Source organism: Polyodon spathula, chromosome 22, assembly GCF_017654505.1.
Source record: "Polyodon spathula isolate WHYD16114869_AA chromosome 22, ASM1765450v1, whole genome shotgun sequence".
Classification (NCBI taxonomy): domain Eukaryota; kingdom Metazoa; phylum Chordata; class Actinopteri; order Acipenseriformes; family Polyodontidae; genus Polyodon; species Polyodon spathula.
This window is the reverse complement of record NC_054555.1, coordinates 20,924,920-20,943,140: the sequence shown is the minus strand read 5'-3', so window position 1 is coordinate 20,943,140 and position 18,221 is coordinate 20,924,920. Positions and strand designations below refer to the sequence as shown.

The 18,221-nt window shown below is 40.4% G+C and overlaps 1 protein-coding gene across 13 annotated transcripts in view; it reads right to left on the bottom strand.

The window, feature by feature from the left end:
- The window catches only part of LOC121296932 (myotubularin-related protein 3-like), a 52,642-nt gene that overhangs the window by 33,246 nt on the left and 1,175 nt on the right, over positions 1 to 18,221 (bottom strand). For 6 of the 13 annotated variants that reach the window (XM_041222870.1, XM_041222879.1, XM_041222878.1 and 3 more), the window contains exons 2-4: positions 5,569 to 5,626; positions 2,588 to 2,867; positions 1,385 to 1,455 (exon numbers count right to left, since the gene is read on the bottom strand). In XM_041222870.1, the coding sequence (XP_041078804.1) occupies positions 1,385 to 1,387 (3 nt within the window). In that variant the 5' untranslated portion in view covers positions 1,388 to 1,455; positions 2,588 to 2,867; positions 5,569 to 5,626. Of the gene's footprint in view, positions 1 to 1,384; positions 1,456 to 1,571; positions 1,657 to 2,587; positions 2,868 to 5,209; positions 5,267 to 5,568; positions 5,627 to 18,221 lie in introns of all 13 variants that reach the window. The other 7 variants (XM_041222874.1, XM_041222876.1, XM_041222873.1 and 4 more) reach the window with 7 other exon arrangements.

Genomic DNA, 18,221 nt, shown 5'->3' with positions numbered 1-18,221 from the left:
AATAAACCGTGGATTTGAGTACCTGCAAATTGGGTGTGTCTTCTTCCTTCATTTTACACCATATGCTACAATATTAAATTTGGCTTGTGGGCATTGTAAATCATTTTGGGAACAAAAATGCCAATAGTCTCCTAATTATAGACCCCGACAACTGCATTATAATGGAATAGCACTATACATACCAAACAAACTGGCTGTGATTTTGGGACCACATGTAAATGTCTTTGATAAACAGTGAACAGTTGGCTTTCTGGGAAGATTTAGCAACCCTGAAGACTACACCGGGCAGTTTGGACCAAACTAATCCTGAAAATGACTCTTCAAGAATACTACACACAAAATTAGGTCTAGTTCATGAGTTAGCATAGACAACTGCTGAAAATCTCAAACTTTGGAGATCCGATTATCCTGGAGGCTCAAGCCACTGTTGGCTGGGCTGAAACAACTGAGAAACCAACACTTGGCCAAAAAGGGCTTAAACCCAATGATAATGAATGATTACAGAACCAAGCCAGATTTAAAACAGTCCAGTTATGAAAGACACAGATTTAGACTGACTGTGCCTGGCTTCTACTCGTAAACAAAGTTCCCCTGTATTTACTACAAAAAAAGATCAGTGCAGGCCATTGCTAGAGAACCTGAATGAATGTACAACAAATTGTGCTGCCTGATGAATCAGCGTGATAACAGTGTGTCTGGCCAGGCCTGACATTTTGGATGAACATGCCTGACAGCACAGTGTGCTGACAGAGACGCTCTGCGTCCCAGGGAAGCCAGCCACATAGAAGGGCTGCAGTCAGTGTACTGTGTTCAGCAAATTACCAGCCAACTCGGCACTTTTGCCACACAGCCTCAAGGTTAGGCACGCAGGGCTCTTTTTCACATGTATTCTTTTTTTTGCAACATTATATATATATATATATATATATATATATATATATATATATATATATATATATATATATATATATATATATATATATATATATTTATTTTTTTTTTTTTTTTGTAGGTCATACTATATACTTAGAACTTGGACTGACCGAATGTGTTTTGTTCAAAAGACAGACAGAAGAAGGCAGGCCGGCTAAAGCACTGTGGAACAACCTACATGATTAAAAAACCTATTTATTTTCACGAAAGTCACGCTGCTTCCATTATGGCAGCCAAAACAGTTTCCATATCCTCACATATAGAAGTTGCAAGCTGAAATGTTTGAGGAGATATTATCAGTTCTGCTATATCCTGTTGTAGGGTTTCTGGGATTTAACTGAGGGCTCTATGGTAGACTGCAGCGGTACACTAATACTTTTAGCGTCAGTATCACATTCTTTCACAAGTATCAAATCTTTGCAGAAAGGCATTAATATGGAGAGTGGCTCACCATGCCCTGCACCACCGTGTCTGGATTCCTCCTGGGAACAGCTGCCTTCTCAGCTCAATCTCACTCTCGACCTGTGGAAGGATAGAAAGCAGGGTCAGTGAAAGATAAAAGGACAGAACCTAGACAGTGAACCAGAGGGCACCTCACAACACACACAAAACCCTGCTCCGTGGAAAAAATGACTTACTTTAATGAAACCAAGGCTTTCAAACTAGTTCTCTTAAACCCAACTGGTATCAGAAAGAAACCGTGAACATGTCATATGGTCAAAACTGTAAAAAAAAAAAAATACCAAGAGATGAATGACCCTAACATCAAGGTTATATAATCAAAGCTGTATTGCAGGGTTATATGAGGGCAGGTGTCTGTGTATGTGGGTAATATTGGCTCTGGTAGAAGTGAACGCACCAAGGCTGAAACATAGAGATCTGTTTAAGAGTTGGGAGTACCGATATAAGCCATCACCAGATAGATCATCGCAGTCCTATACATCTATTATACACTGTTTCATTATTAATAAAGGAGTTAGAAAAACAGTTAGATCTGTATTCTAATCATTACCAAACTATTTATTCCAATGTCAGTTTTCACTAAAGAGGTAAAAGTTTGGGAAAGGACTTTGCAGTTGAATAGAATTTGAAAATATGTTTCATGTATGATTTTTTTAAGCAGGTGATATCAACTGTGCTGATATGGAGAGCACAGCACAGTAAACAAATTTAGTGCTGCTGCTGATGTCATGAATTGGGTTTCTCTGTGATGTGTCGTGAAATACAGAAGGCGAAACATGCGCTCCGATTGGCTAAAAGATCCCGAACAGTCTATAATGATAAAATAACAGCTGCCATTTCCAGGGTCTCGTAGGGACTAAACAATATAACCTAAATCAGAGTTTTTGTATTTTCAAATATAATTTCTATAGCAAAAATATATTGATAGCTGTACTAAAAAAAATTATACAGTTATAATGTATAATGTACAATTATACGGAGGAGAATAAGAGAGAAAATCAAAACAAAATGAAAGTATAGGATCAGTGAAGACGATTGCCCAGCCTGACCTGTGTTTTTGTGTTTGTGATTTTGTTTTCGTTTAAATAATTTATTTGTGCAATGTGAGCAAGTTTCTTTTGTTTAAATATTTTATTTATTTTTGGTGTTTGAAAATAAACGGCGAACAACGCGTCTTTTCAACTGCAGTTACCTGTGTGTTATTCTTCCGCCTTCTGACCTGACGTCACCTCAAGGCCATTTCCTGTCACACGTGGTCTCATCCTGGGATTGACCACAGCCTCCGACTCAGGCCAGAGAGAAAGGGTACTGCAGTTTTTCTGTTTTTTTTTGTGTTTTTTTGGTATTTTGTGTGGAGTGAGGAAGAGGATGGAAGGGAAAAGAAGGACCTGGTGCAGCTGCAGAGGATCTTCAGATGTCCTAGATGAGTGGTGCACTGGTTGTGGGGAGTTTAGGCACACAGTATTGCTGCTCTAGAAAGAGTGCAAAGAAGAGCGACCAGAATTATTCCAGGTTTAAAAGGCATGTCATATGCAGACAGACTAAAAGAATTGAATCTATTCAGTCTTGAACAAAGAAGACCTAATTCAAACATTCAAAATTCTAAAAGGTATTGACAATGTCGACCCAAGGGACTTTTTTGACCTGAAAAAAGAAACAAGGACCAGGGGTCACAAATGGAGATTAGACAAAGGGGCATTCAGAACAGAAAATAGGAGGCACTTTTTTTTTTTACATAAAGAATCGTGAGGGATTGGAACCAACTCCCCAGTATTGTTGTTGAAGCTGACACCTTGGGATCCTTCAAGAAGCTGCTTGATGAGATTCTGGGATCAATAAGCTACCAACAACCAAACGAGCAAGATGGTCCGAATGGCCTCCTCTCGTTTGTAAACTTTCATATGTTCTTATGTTCTTAATATTTGGGAGAGGTGCTGGCTATACCTAAGTAAGCCAGGACCAGGCACCCTGGAGAACCTAGAAAAGCTGCCGCCCTCACACAGAAGCAGAGGTGAGGAGGCAGTGAGGAAGGAAAGAGCTGGAAAGAGCTGGAGAGAGGGGACACGGACCTGGGGTGGGAGAAGTCGGTGCGTCCACAGCCCAAGAGGGAGGAGCCCGAACGTCCTGTGCCTGAGTGGGAGGAGCCCATATGTCCTGCGCCTGAGTGTGAGGAGTCGGTGCGTCCACAGCCCGAGTGGGGGGTAGTCGGTGCCTCCACAGCCCAAGAGGGGGGTGGTCGGTGCTGGTTTCCCGACTGCAGCCTGAAGGGGAGGAGCCCCTGCCACCTTCGCTGCCAGAAGGGGAGGAGCCCCTGCCGCCTTCGCCAGGAGCAGAGCAGCAGGAGCTGCCCCTGTCTCCACCACCATCACCACCAGGAGCAGAGCAGAAAGAGCTGCCTCTGTCTCCACCACAGCCAGAGGGAGAGAAGCAGGAGCTGCCTCTCCCTGCACCCATAACAGGACCAGGGCAGGATGCTGCCGGATCTCAGCAGCCCCTGCATAGGTTGCTGAGGGGAGCACAGGGGAAAACTGCCCGGTCGCAGTGGCTGTGAAGAGGACCAACCCCAGCACCAGAGCTTGGCCTGGCTCTCCTCCCACCGTCGCCTCCCAAGGGTCCGCTGCCACCGTCGCCTTCCGAGGGTCCGCCCTAGGATGCCTGCCTTGCACCGCCCGGGGCTGCCTTGTGCTATGCATCGCCCGGGACTGCCTGATGCTCTCTTATATCCCCTAGGGTTGCCAAGGGTCCCGCTTCGCCTGGGGTTGCCGAGGGTCCCGCTTCGCCTGGGGTTGCCTGTCTTTCCTCTGCTTCTCCTAGGGTCACTGAGGGCTCTGCTTTGCCTGGGGTCCGCTGCCTGGCTGCTTCGCCTGGGGCCGCTGCCTGGCTTGCGCCGCCTGGGGCCGCTGCCTGGCTTGCGTCCGCCTGGGGCCGCTGCCTGGCTTGCGCCGCCTGGGGCCGCTGCCTGGCTTGCGCCGCCTGGGGCCGCTGCCTGGGGCTTGCGCCGCCTGGGGCCGCTGCCTGGCTTGCGCCGCCTGGGCCTGAGCCTCTGAAAAGGGGGCTGCCAGCTACAAAGAAGGGGGGGGGGGTCAGCTGCCTGGGGGGGGGGTCTGGGGCCGCTGCCTGGCTTGCGCCAGTTCGGCCTGGAGCCCTGAAAGAGGGAGCTACCAGCCAGGAAGAAAGGGGGGGGAGGGGGGGGTCAGGAGACATGGTTCAGGGAGGGAGGGGGACATGTAACAGGGCGAGCAGCCCTGTACAGTATTTATTTTTAGAACAGGGTTTCCCCCTCCGCCCCTGTGCAGTTTATTTTGTGTTTTGTATTATGATTTATTTGTGTTTATTATGTATTGTATTTATGACGGCGTAGCCGTGCGTTTGTTTTGTTATTTATTTTGTTCTGGCAGAGGAGAGATTGGCAGCCCTTCCTCTTTTATGCTGGCAGAGACGAGATTGGCAACCCGTCCTCTGCCAGTTGCTAATTTAAAACCTTGTGTTAATGTGTGGCTGTCGGCTAGTGCATTGTTAAACTAGCCGGCAGTCACACAATTAATAAACTCGTATTTAAGCCTGCAGCTCTCCCTGCTCTGTGTGGGGTGTACGGAGGAGAGCGAGAGAGCAAGCGAGAGGAGAAAATCAAAACAAAACGAAACTAAGCACAGGATCAGTGACCCTGACCTGTGTTTTTGTGTTCGGGATTTTGTTTTTGTTTAAATATTTTATTTGTGCAATGTGAGCAAGTGTTTTTTGTTTAAATACTTTATTTATTTTTGGTGTTTGAAAATAAATGGTGAACAACGTGTCTCTTTTCAACTGCAGTTACCTGTGTGTTATTCTTCCGCCTTCTGGCACGACGTCACCGCAACGCCAATTCCTGTTACTAACAGGAACACACAAAGTATGGAACTCAATGTTTACATTAATGTATTTTAAGGGGAATTAAATCTGCATTTTGCCACACTTGTTCTAGCTTTTAGAAGGCACATTTTAACATGAACATTGGAAAGTCTCAAACCTCCACTGGTATAAGTAGTTAGGGATGAAAGTCTTGTAGCTCTCAATAGGCCCACTTATTGACAAATAGTTTTAGAATTGGGCATTTTAGATTAAGCCTCATCTTCCCTTTGTGCTAACATGGAGAATTTGTATTGTACTCATTCTAGTAATAGTACTCAAACTCACCAAACAGAAACGACAGCTGATCTGGTCTAGTTCTGATGAGTCCGTTTTGAAAGTCTCTCTGGGAAAGATCACACAAGAAAACAAAAATGTATTTAGAGATTTGCTTTTTAGAGAGTCCAAGGAAAGACTGTGGGAGAGCTAAAGATGAGATCACTCAGATCCATTCAGAGTTTAAAAGCACATGCATCTACACATACATCTCTTTGCTTTTCACATTTGGACTGTACTCAGAACACAGAATGTTTTGGTCATGTTATTGTGATTGAAGACTTTATGCATGCGTGTATGTGTGTGTCTATAACATTGTTTTGTTTAGATACTGATTTGGAATCTTAAGACTTTTTTCCTCTGACTGATTTATTAGATTATTACAGCTGTGTGGTAATGAAATAGGCATATATACATGCATTTTTCAACAAGCATTTCTGTATTATGATGTTGAATGCACTGTTTAGGTCTTAACAGTAGTGGAGAACGAAACATGCATACCTATTGGCCAAGAATGTGTGATCTGCCATGACAATTCAAAATAATGGAGGTGAACCCGACAGATTTTCAGTCTAGAATTACACCAGTATTTGTTGTCGTTTTCTTCCGCTCAGCCCTACTGCTTGGTATCACTGAACAAACAATCAATGCAGTTACAGTTTACCTCTAAATATTATTCATTTCTAGGACTGCACAACAGAGGATGAGGCATTTATAGGTACAGGCTACTTACTAGAATTGAATGTGAATTATTAATATTTGAAGAATCACTGGACTTGTGCGATAGACTGCACATAAAACTGTTCTGCATGTACAGTATAACATGCTTGTAGCTGCTTCCAGCAAAAGAAGTTAGAGTAGTCTCCGCGTATAGGAACACCTCCTAAGAGAACACTTTGCCTAAGGGAACACCCTTGTGGTGAAACTGATTTTTCCCCATTGTAAATGAATGGGCTAAAAGAACAGGAAAATCGCTTAAAAGAACACCCTCTTGGCACCGATAGTGATTCGTTCACAACCGTCTTCAGGAACACGGACTGGTTTATTAAAACTTTCCAGAACTGCCATCATATCATTGAATTGTTTTGTATCGTGATTTCCACAAGTGCATCTTATCGCTATAAAATGGTCTGCAAGCAAACGGCAAAATGCGCAGCTGTTTCTCTTGCTACATAAAGTTGGAAATTATTAGATAAAAACCTGAATCAGACACAAGTCACCAAGCAATTTGGTGTTTCCCATTCTTGCGAGTTGCTTCACCACTCTGTTAAATAATCTGCACGTCTTGTATATTGCTGCTGCTGCATTTTGTAACTTATGTAGGGGTGCTGTGTTAAATTTAGTTTGACAGTTAGTTTATTAACGTTAAGTTAACCCTAAGTAATGCCCATTATTTTTGCCTCTGCCCTTGTGATGGCCCGAACACATGACAAGTAATACATATGTACTTATTTATTTACTTGTTGATTCATATTGTGTCTGGTGGTTAACTCCGTCACAGAGAACAATTTGGCTATAGAACACTTTGCTTGCTTCCCGAGGGATGTTCTCTTAGGAGACTACAATATTACTCATTGTATAACGTATTCTGATACTCTAATCCACAACCTGTTCAGTTTACTTCAGGTTGTAGTAAGACTAAAGACAAGATATTTTTTTCTTGAACGATATGTCCCAGCTAAATATAACCAAGCGAGTTAGATACCCAAGATGAACTGTGTGGAAGGTTTGACAAGCAGCCAGTTGGTGGAACCTATTCCTTGGTCTCAAGATAATTGTAACTCTCACATTCTTTAAAGCATTTATTAATAATACCACTAACTTGATCCTAAATGAACTTTTTTTTTTTTTTTTTTTTTTTTTTGCTTGTTGTAATGCAATTAAGCCCAGCACACATAAGTGGGGCAGGAAAGGCAAAGGAGTTACCTGGTATTTGACTATTTTTGTCCTGTAAAGCGCTTTGAGATACACCTGTATGAAGGACGCTATATAAATAAACTTTCATTTGATTTTACCACTATCCCCCAAATTTAAGTATCCCGATATTTGTACTGAAAAGGCATTTGAATCATAATAAAATGAAAATAGTTTGCAATCTTCATTTAATGCTTAATGAGACCAGCCTTAAAAATGTGTTTGTTTCTCCCATAAGGTAGGCAAGGATTACATTAAAAATTTTTTTTTAACAATACAAGGTTACATGTGCATACATTTGAAATCTGTTCTACTTTGTGTTTTGACTGATCTAAATTAAACTGTACACTCATGTAAATGTCCTAAACATGTTAAGCCAAATCTAATTCTACACTATACTTTCATTAAATGTTGCATGTAAAGGTACAAACCTATACAATACCAACACTCGAATACTAACCCTATATTGCGGAATGCTACTGCAGAGTTTGAACTGGGAAAAACCATAATTGAAATTTTGCAGGAAAAAAAATAAATACAAAACGGCAACCAACAGGAGACTGCACATCAAGCCAACCTTTGAAATTCTGTTTGAGTTTGTATCCAGCTGAAGCTCACAGTAATACAGACTTTGCCTAATGTACTGTCAGACCGACCTTTGGAGTTCAAAAACATCAGCAGGAAAGTAAAAACAGCCAGGCCTGTAATCACTTGATCAGCTCTACCAAAGGTTCATTCAGAAACGGCTCGCCCTTGGCACTGTCAGCCTTGTTGTGTAAAAACAGGAAACACTCCAGCAATGCAATGGGAGTAAAATGATCTGATCCAAACCTACCAGAGAAAGGGCCAAGTCATAATCAGCCATACTGCCCTTCTTAGACAACCACCACAGCACAGAGAAGCCTTGCAAAGGAACACTGAAAGGATTTAGTTATTGGGAAGTAGAAAAGTTAAACACTGAATTTAGTACACTGGCTATTGCTGTCTAATACAGTAGGTCTTGTGATGAATTTAAGAAACTGATTTTATTGACATTCCCTGCTATGACTGGAAATTCAAAAATCAGAGGAATCCATCCATCTTTTAAGTTACTGAGGCATGTGTACATTGGGACATCTGTGGTAAGTCAGCAGGACCTATGCATATTGCTATAGAGCTGTGTTTAACTACAGAAACCTGTGTTTGCAGAGTTGTTCTGAAGCATGTGCTGTAGTCACAAGACATGCTTCTGCCTTGGAGGAGCCAGCAAGTCTTTGGAGAGCTGATAAATAATATACAGGGGTTTGAAAGCATAGCTTGTCACAAGGCTGTCTGATAAACAGTGTTATTGCAAACATGTATTTTCATTTTAAAACATGTTATCTGGGACAGCACCCGGTAGTGCCTGGAGAGTTGACGAACCAGCTACTACCCTACAGACCGACATGCTTTGGAGTCAATAACATGATATCAGCTCAAAGACACTACTGAGGTGAAAAGACCTAAGTAGTGAAACAATAGCAGACTTTCTGCAAGAAAGGCAAGCAAGCTTAAAGCTTACTTATCTTAGCGCAGCACCACATATCACGTTTCAAAATGAAAAAAAACTATACATTTGAGACCTACTGTTTAGCGAATAGAAGTGCGCGACAGGCAAGACTGATGGAATAACTAATATCTAAAATCAAAGTAAGACTTCTGTAGTGTGTAAGGAAGTATCATGCAGAACAAATCTAAATAGGTTCATAAATGTAATAGAAAATTACATCCTAGTGAGCAGTGCATGGGGAAGTTAAAGGGTTACTTTTTCTTTGTCCTGTGTTGTCCAGATCACAGCAATACATAAACACTATCCTGATGGTTTTATTAACACATGAATCATCTGGGGAATACATTTCTCAGCCTGTTATGAACATCGTACTGTATTCAGATCACGGTCCCTCCTGCCACATTGCTCATAGCTTTCTATAACCACAATATGGAAATCAATCCCCTCACCAGCAGTTACAGGAGGGGGCATGCACTGGACACACTAAAATACTAAACAGAGAAATTCTCCTCTTTCTCCTGGTGAACGCTCCCGAGTAAAATATATTCAACTATGAATCTACTTACAACCAAGACCTTTAAAAATAAAATAAAATCAAAACATTCAGGATAAAATGCAGTGAAATCAACAGAACAAGAAACAGCAAAGGTAAAGTAATGTGTTCTAAAAACATTGCAGGGTGTTCGGTAACACAAAGCCTTTGTAAAGCTGGTGTCATACCAAGAATTCAACAACAATTTGGATCAGCAAGTAGCTCCATTCACATCCATTCCACCCAAGCAGCATCACTTTACTAGCAGGACTTTCATAAGGGTGTAGTCTTCATGTGACACACACTAACATAAGCAGATAACACAGTCCGTCTTATCAGGGACAGACACGCTGTTAAGTCACATCTGCTGCAGTGTTCTAGATCACATCTTCAACTCAAAACAGCTTACCATGAACACATGCAGCTGCTGAAAATAACACTGTACTGTCTGGCTACATGCTGCTTTCATATTACAAAAAATATATTTACTGGAGCCAAGCTGTAAACCAGCCAAGTTACAGTGCAGGTCTACACATGAGTTAAACTAGAGAATCACAGAATACAGTACAAAGCCAATATCGCAAAGCGTAAGGTCTAACATGTGGGTGGAAAGAAAACAGTGACATGGCCCCAATATGGCAGCCATCCTTATGTAGGTCACAAGTCAAATTTTGCCAAGAGTTTCTTGCCGTTTTGTAAATGTTTATTTAAAACACATTGTTGACAATTAGTGATGTGTCACAGTTAGTTCTGTATCTCTGTCACTGTGTGTTGGAAAACATGGATTGAGAATTGATTAGGGGTTTGCTACGCATGTGGACTAGCAGAGCTATACTGGTGTTCTTTTCTGAAAAGAGACTAATATTGCAGATAGCAGACTGTTTGGTTCAAATTGCATGTACTGCTACCCACTGATAGAGACGATGCGTCTACAAACTGCCCAACAATGACTGCAAGCTAATGAGATAACAATGCTGTGGACTAGAAGGGAACAGGCTCTAGACTTCAGAGAGATCAAAAGAGATAATCCCACTGGCATCAAAGGGGGTCGCAAGGAGATAACAAAAGGCAGATGAATGGACCTTTTGTCTCCAGGAGTGTGAAGAATGCACTGAGTTCAGAGGTTGTCACATTAGACTACACACACACACACACACACACACACATACATACAGACACACACACACACAAACACACTAAATTAACAGAATAAAGTGTTGTACCTTGACCATTGGTTAAGTGTAAGAGAAAGGGGAGGTGGACCATCTATACAGAAGGGTATTTAATGTCACGCAAACATTGTAATGTTGAGTGTTGTTTGTCCTGTACCTGGGACCAGACTCCCTGCATATTTCAATAAACCTGGCAACTGATTGAAGAAAAGGACTCTGTGCATTTTCTTGAATCTACTTACTCACCATCTATTTTTTGTAAGTTACTTCACTGTGCCACACAGTACCATCTGCTCTGCAAAATAATAACTCTTTACTTTTACTTTGACACGTTACAAATATTTACAATCACACCAAATCAGATGAGTGATTTTGTAGGTTACCATCAGGTTCCACTGCTCTGTACTGGCTTCAGTGCAGCGACATCATATACTGCAGTACAATAAGCGTTACCGTTTACAGACCTTCAGAAACTAAACTACAGCAACATGTGTTTAAAACAAAAGTAAATATATACAGTCACTTGGGATGTTTTAATCCATGGCCACTACAGCGCTTCAGTGCAGGTACAGTTCTTCACATAGGCCGTTAAGACGGGTCTGTGTCGTCTCTGAACTGCACTGCGAGGAGGTCGTAAAATACGTGCCGGTATGGTAATTCACATAGCCCAACATGTTGCTTCAATGCTGGCTTTGAGCTGTAATAACGCGTCTGTGTGAAAGGGGCTTATCTTACTGTCACATGCTTTACCAAAATTAGTATTACAAAAATACTAAAAACTCTGTAACTGTTATAGAAAATGCTGGATTCAAAAACTGGGCCTGCAGCAGAGATACTGGTGTACAGGTCATGATAAAAATCATTCAGTTTTAACTCGCTTGAAAACTGTGAATTCATTATTTGTGCCTCTCACTGCCTCCCTTGTTGAACAACTGCCAGCTTTTCTGTTATAAAAGAAAACATTAGTGTCAGCTCTCAGTTTCTGGTTTCAGTCCTGTAATGGAACAAAGCCCTGCGATTAGTGATGCTTACATCTGGCAGAGACACCTGCTTTCTCAGTGGCCAAGTGCCTGCTTTCTCTCACTCTCTACAAATGACCCCAATCTAAAGAAATAAGGAATTCCACAGCTCAGTTTTTATTTTGAGAGGTTGTCGTCCACTCGAAGGCCCATAGAATGTGGTACAATTTTAATGTTTTAAAATTGTACATTTTATTTTATGTTTTTGTAAAAAAAAACACAAGTCTACAAAATCTTGTAACAATGCTACATCCACCTGTATACAATTAGGTTATTTCATCAATACACTGTGCAATTAACAACCCACAGTAATTTGAATTAAAATGGGCCTTAGTGGAAGTAACAATAAATTAAACTGTGAATGCCAGTGCAAATGTCAGTAAAACGTAACTCTTGAAATTACAACTGTCGCACTGAACTATGCAAAACTTTAAATGTTAAGCATGCTAATTGAATTGATATATATTGACAAAGCTCTATATTTAGAAAAAAGGGAAATACAACATTTTAGATATGATTACAATTAATCTTCTCATTTCTGTCCAGTCTACTCTAAAACTGTCAATTAAAGGGTCTGTCTACAGTATGCCCAGAGTAATTGGCCTTACACTTGTTTCAAACAATCAGAAACCTGCACTCAATTGCCGGTCATGCATTAAACATGTTCAGTGTATGAATAATGCATGTGTTCCCCCTTTTTCAAATGTAAATGCATTTGTTAGCTTCATTGCATTTTTAAAATAATTTTTGAAAGCATCAGATACTTCGCTGTAATTCAGGATGCCAACTGGTGACCAAAGTGGTTTTATTTTGGCTACAGATAGATACATTCAAGTGAATATGTAGGTGTGGCAGTTTCACAAAATAAAGCTTACCTTTGTTTTGTTTAACATTCCCATTACTTGTGTGTACTGTCACTCGCAGCAATTACCACTGTTAGTACCAGCCCTGTGGTTGTTTACGTTTGCCTGTAGGCGGTGTGGAGCGTCTGTCTGTCTGTCTGTCTGAGGACAACCCACACCTCCCTATCACAGTGTGACATAGGCCAGCAATTTGCTATTCTCATTGAACCCACGCAATAACCCAGTTTTGTTCACATCCAAGACACTGTATCATATGCAAATCCGTAAAGTAGTTCATACTGTATATAGTCACAGTGTTTTAGGTCATCCCGGCTCATATTTTGGTGTAGTGACAATCAACACCGTTTAGCCATTATAACAAATCAGTTAAAAGCAGTCCAGTAACCCCACATCCCAAATGAAAGCCAAGAAACTGAGCTATCAGATAACTCCAGGCATGCCATTAATGACTTTGAACATTCAGTAATAACAGTCAATCAGCTTCCAGATCTTGTGGGCTTCTATTCTGGAACGCTGAAGTGCTTAACTGAATTACATTTAAAATCAATCTGCGCATAAATACCGTCTTTTTTCCAATTAACATTCTAATCTACAACTAATCTGATAACATAAACAGCTACTTAAACATACTTTCTGACGCTCGTCTAGAGACAAATGAAATCACGTCTGTGACAGGAAACTAATGAAGGCTCAATTCGCAGCTACTGGACAGCAAATCAACAGGAAAGAAACGATTTGTCCACAATTCTGTCAGCAGCTGGATCCAAACAACACCCTCCCTCAAAACCAGCCAATCAAACTGCCAGCCCTGTTTTTGCTCTTTCGGCACCAGCCAATCCGTTTTTCTATTCTAATTTATGTTAGAGACTATTTTCCGAAACATCACAAGTTCAAGGTAAACATAGGTTTTAAAGTTTTTTTTAAAGAGAAAATAAATAAAGAAATAGTTTTCTAATAGCGACAGAGCAGGCTTTTTACCATGTGGTAGATAACCTTGACTTTCGTTAGCTCCAGCAGTCATCTACCACACGTTAGAGCCCGCATCAACGGGCTCCATTGCTTAAATAAATAAATAAATAAATAATAAATAAATATATATATATATATATATATATATATATATATATATATATATATATATATATATATATATATATATAACGGACTTCGGTTACCGCAGGTGGGTGCTGAGCACAGGGAGAGGCAAATCCACACAGGTGTGTGGGCGCTCCCGCCCGCGTTTGGGTCCTGGGGAGTTACTAAAGCATAGCGCCGATACCGCTGTACAAAACAGCCGGCTCATTTGCAAGGAGCTGCCTTCCTCATGCACGCTACTTATATATATATATATTAAACAAGACAAAATTTGTGTTTTGAAAGATTTTAAACACTGCTAAAAAAAAAATCTTAAAGTGAATAACATGCTGCAGTATGGGACTGGGAAAACTAGTCTAGGTTGACTCTCACACTTTGCAATGGTATAGATTTAAGAGGATTCCAATCCATAAGAAACAACCGATTACCCAGTCTGCAGCTATTAATCCAGCAAACAAATCTCGAAGGACGTCCAAATAGTCTGAAATTCACTTTTCACAGTTGGATTTCCTAAGTACTCGAGATCTCTGAATGTGATGAAGTAACAGAATTCTTTTGTGCTTCTCAAGGGCCTTCCCTTAAGAGACAACCACAATAAAAACCAGTCCAGCATTAGGGGGGCTGCCTCAGCCTATATTTGGGACTCTAAGCAACACTTGTTGTGTTTTAACAGGTTGAGGAGAATAATTGATGGCAAGCTCATTCACTGCAAGTCTATTTGCTCCTTTCCTTTTTGAAAGGGAATTCTAATTAATGAAAATTCTCCAAGTAGGTCAGACCTCTTACAGCTCACCAGCAACTCAGCTGACAAAACTACATATTTCACATACAAGATACATCTCCTAGCTTTACATGTTTGAAAAAAGTACATTAACTGAAAGAAATTAAATCATTTTGTTAACATACAATTCATCATTTATTTTATGCTTATGAAAGTCAAGGGACAACTACACAAGCTGCAGTAAGGCGTGGTACCAGCGTCTACCTTAAACCTCACTTGAACTTCCCTCACTTGTCTGTCTTATGTCACACTGTAACTCACCAAATGGTCTGTAAACATGAAGTAAAATTGAAAAAGGGAGAAAGATCTGTATTAGTTAATTATTTAAACCAGTGTTTCTCAACCGGTGGGTCGAGACCCACTGACGGGCTGCAGACTCCTTCTAGGTGGGTCGCAAATCCTTGTTTCCCAACATAATTAGTTTTACTGTTTAAGCGCTTTTTCCACATTATATACGGTAATTCGACTACACAACATAAAATAAATTGCTTGACAAATAATGAGTACCCACCAATGGAATACTGTACAATTGAACACACAGAAGACAAGAGCCGGAAATAACGTGTGCAAGAAAACGTGTAGGTAGAGCGCACACGTGTAGTTCGAAAACTAACAGACGGTTGGAAGAAATAATAATAATAACAATAAAGTTAAATCAAATAACAATGGATCCATTTTTTAAACGTGTTGAGCGTGACAAGGAGGCTGCATCGACTTTAAATTCAACGACAAGGGCAACAGAAACAGAAGGCATGCCATGCACGGTAGAAAAGAAAAGAAAAACTGGTGGTGTTAAACGTAAACATGACAAAGATTACCTACAGTTTGACTTCACTTTCATTGGTTTGGAAACTGAGCCCAAACCACAGTGTGTACTGTGCTGTGAAGTGCTCGTGAATGAAAGCATGAAACCATCTAAACTCATGAGACATCTGCAAACTCACCAACCGGGCGACAAAGGTAAACCTTTGGCTTATTTTGAAAGGAAATTGGAGCAGATACAAGCACAAAGAAATGTAATTAGCTGTGCTTCTACTGTATGTGCTTCTATATGTGTACCAAAGTGCTGGGGGAATCTGCTGCCAAGAAACTTAAATGTGTCCCTCTGTGCACAGGAGGATAGCAGACATTTCAAATGACATCAAAGAGCAACTTGTAGATTTTGTAAAAGCGAGCGAGATGTTTTCCATTCAAATAGATGTCTACAGATATAGCTGACTGTGCAGTTTTGCTTGTTTATATACGTTACTGCTCTAACGACGACTTGCAAGAGGATTTACTCTTTAGTGCAGAACTACCTACAAAAACAACAGCGGAGAAGATTTTCAAAGTGTTGGATGGATTCATAATTGAAAATGGGTTGGAATGGAAAAACTGTGGGAATCACTACCAATGGTGCAGCTGAAGTTCATTGGTTATCAAGGGGTAAAGTGCTGCATCGTCTTTATGAACGCCGTTCTGAGGTGCATTAGTTTTTAATGGTTAAAAAGTCTGATTTAGCAGTGTTTTGTTGACATCGAGTGCCTTGCAGAACTTGGCTACCTGGCAGACATCTTCAGTCACCTCAATCAACTAAATGTATCGCTACAAGGACAAGGAGGTAATATTTTTGAGCACGACGACAAAATTGGGGAAGCGGGTTTTTGAGGGACGTACTGACATGTTTCCTCTCATGACTGACACTTTTGATGATAACGAGGCCCAAGATTTCAGCCAGGTACGAACAGAGGTTGTGAGTCACCTCTGTGCTCTCGCAGCTCAGTTTGACCGGTATTTCCCTGGTGATCCTACTTCTAACATTGAGTGGATTCAACGCCCTTTTACAACAGAAATCAAGAGCCTTGACCTGCCTAATGACTGTGAAAATGAGCTCATAGAACTTTCTAGTGATAGATCTTGAAGAAGAAATTTACAGAGGTTTCTCTGATGAAATTCTGGATCCTGGTTAAAAGTGAATATCCCAGTACTGCGCAGAAAGCCATTAAGCATTTGGTGCCGTTTACTACTACATACTTGGTTGAAAGGGGGTTTTCTGTCATGGCAGCGTTAAAAACTAAATACAGAAACAAACGTCACATCGGGGATGACCTCAGAGTTAGCATCTCACCCATAACACCTTGTTGGAAAAAACTGAGGGCAAACAGGCGCAGATCGCACATTAGGTGAGTGATACTATATTATTATGTATTAATGTAGCACTTACATAATATAAATCTACTTAAAATGAGTGAATTTTATTTATTCATTTATTTATTTATTTATTTTTACTTGGTAGATCGTAGCCCCAGTAGAAAATTACAGAAGTGGGTCTCCAAAAAAAAGGCTTAGAACCGTTGATTTAAAATATTGTGGCAGTGTCAGTGTTAATCTTTACTGGACAAAGTGAAAGAATACAACTGTGTACCAAACATGAACACAGTAATTAAAAGTGTACGTTCCTTATACAGCTGAAATTTCCAGTAAATTCATGTGAACCTCATAAGGCAGTCATATTAGGCCAGAGGTCAAGGATATCTATACTTCTTTCAAAAGGGCTGTATTGTGTTTCCAAAATATGAACGTCAAACAATCAACAATGCATTGTATCATTCTTTTGCAGTATCCACCTCAAAGAAATTAAAAACCGTTGTGGCTTCGTAAAACCACAAGTGAGGAAATCAGTTATTTCGTTATTTTGTCTGACAATGGCAATTTAACTGAAGTAAATCAGGCTTCTGTGGTAAGCAAACAGACAGTATGAATGAATGAATGGAGTATTTACAGAATAAATCTTCATAGTCTCAGCCCTTTAATATTCCTTCAATTTTTTACTCACTGGACAGCACACCTTTTGGAATCTTAATGCTATCAATGTAATTATTTCAAAGATCATGTCGACCCATAGCCTAATTTTACTGAAAAATATGGTAAAAATATGTGACATTTTTTTAAGTGTCAATAGGTTGCACAGACCCTCCTTGTAATTTGCACACAAATGTACCCTCTTTTGAGGGGCCAAAGCAGCAATGAATTCTTTCAAACCAAAACAGAGTGGAAGCCTTGTTCTCCATGACACATCTTAAGATCTCTCAATCATGTAACTCATTTTATCTACCACAACTTTATTTTTATTTATTATTATTATTTTGATTGTACTTTTGTATTAATTTCTAATTGTACATGAATTTCTAGAGCAGTAAAGGACAGGTGTGTAGAAATATAAGTAGTAGCTATAATTGTAGTAATAAATATGGTCCCCAGTCTATGGCTGCCCAGACCATTACACAGCCACTACACAGGTGGAACCAAGCACTCCTAAACATGACCAACATGGACTTATTAATTCATCAATGATTACGTGTCCTTATTTTATGCTCATTGCACCACTGGCATGCTTATTGCTGTTGCCTTTCTATTTTTGTTAAACACTGCTGACATACACCTGGCAACCGAGCACCTGAAATAGCCCTCTACAAAGAACAGCTCTGGAGTCTTTCCCATAAAAGAAACGGCAACAGAATCCAATCCTAACAAATAGAAACGGAAACAGAATGTACTGCTGAATATATTGCCAGGGACGCATCCATAACAATATTCAGTCAGACATAGGAGGTCTGTCCTTTTACTCAACTACCAAGATTGTGCCGCATTTCCACATGTGGCTCCACTTTTGGCCAACTGCTGTATTTTGCGCTGATTCCTTATCTCTGTACATTCCAAATTAACATCCCAGTTCACAACCAGTCAACCAGTACATGAGTACACATGAATTGAAACGGTTG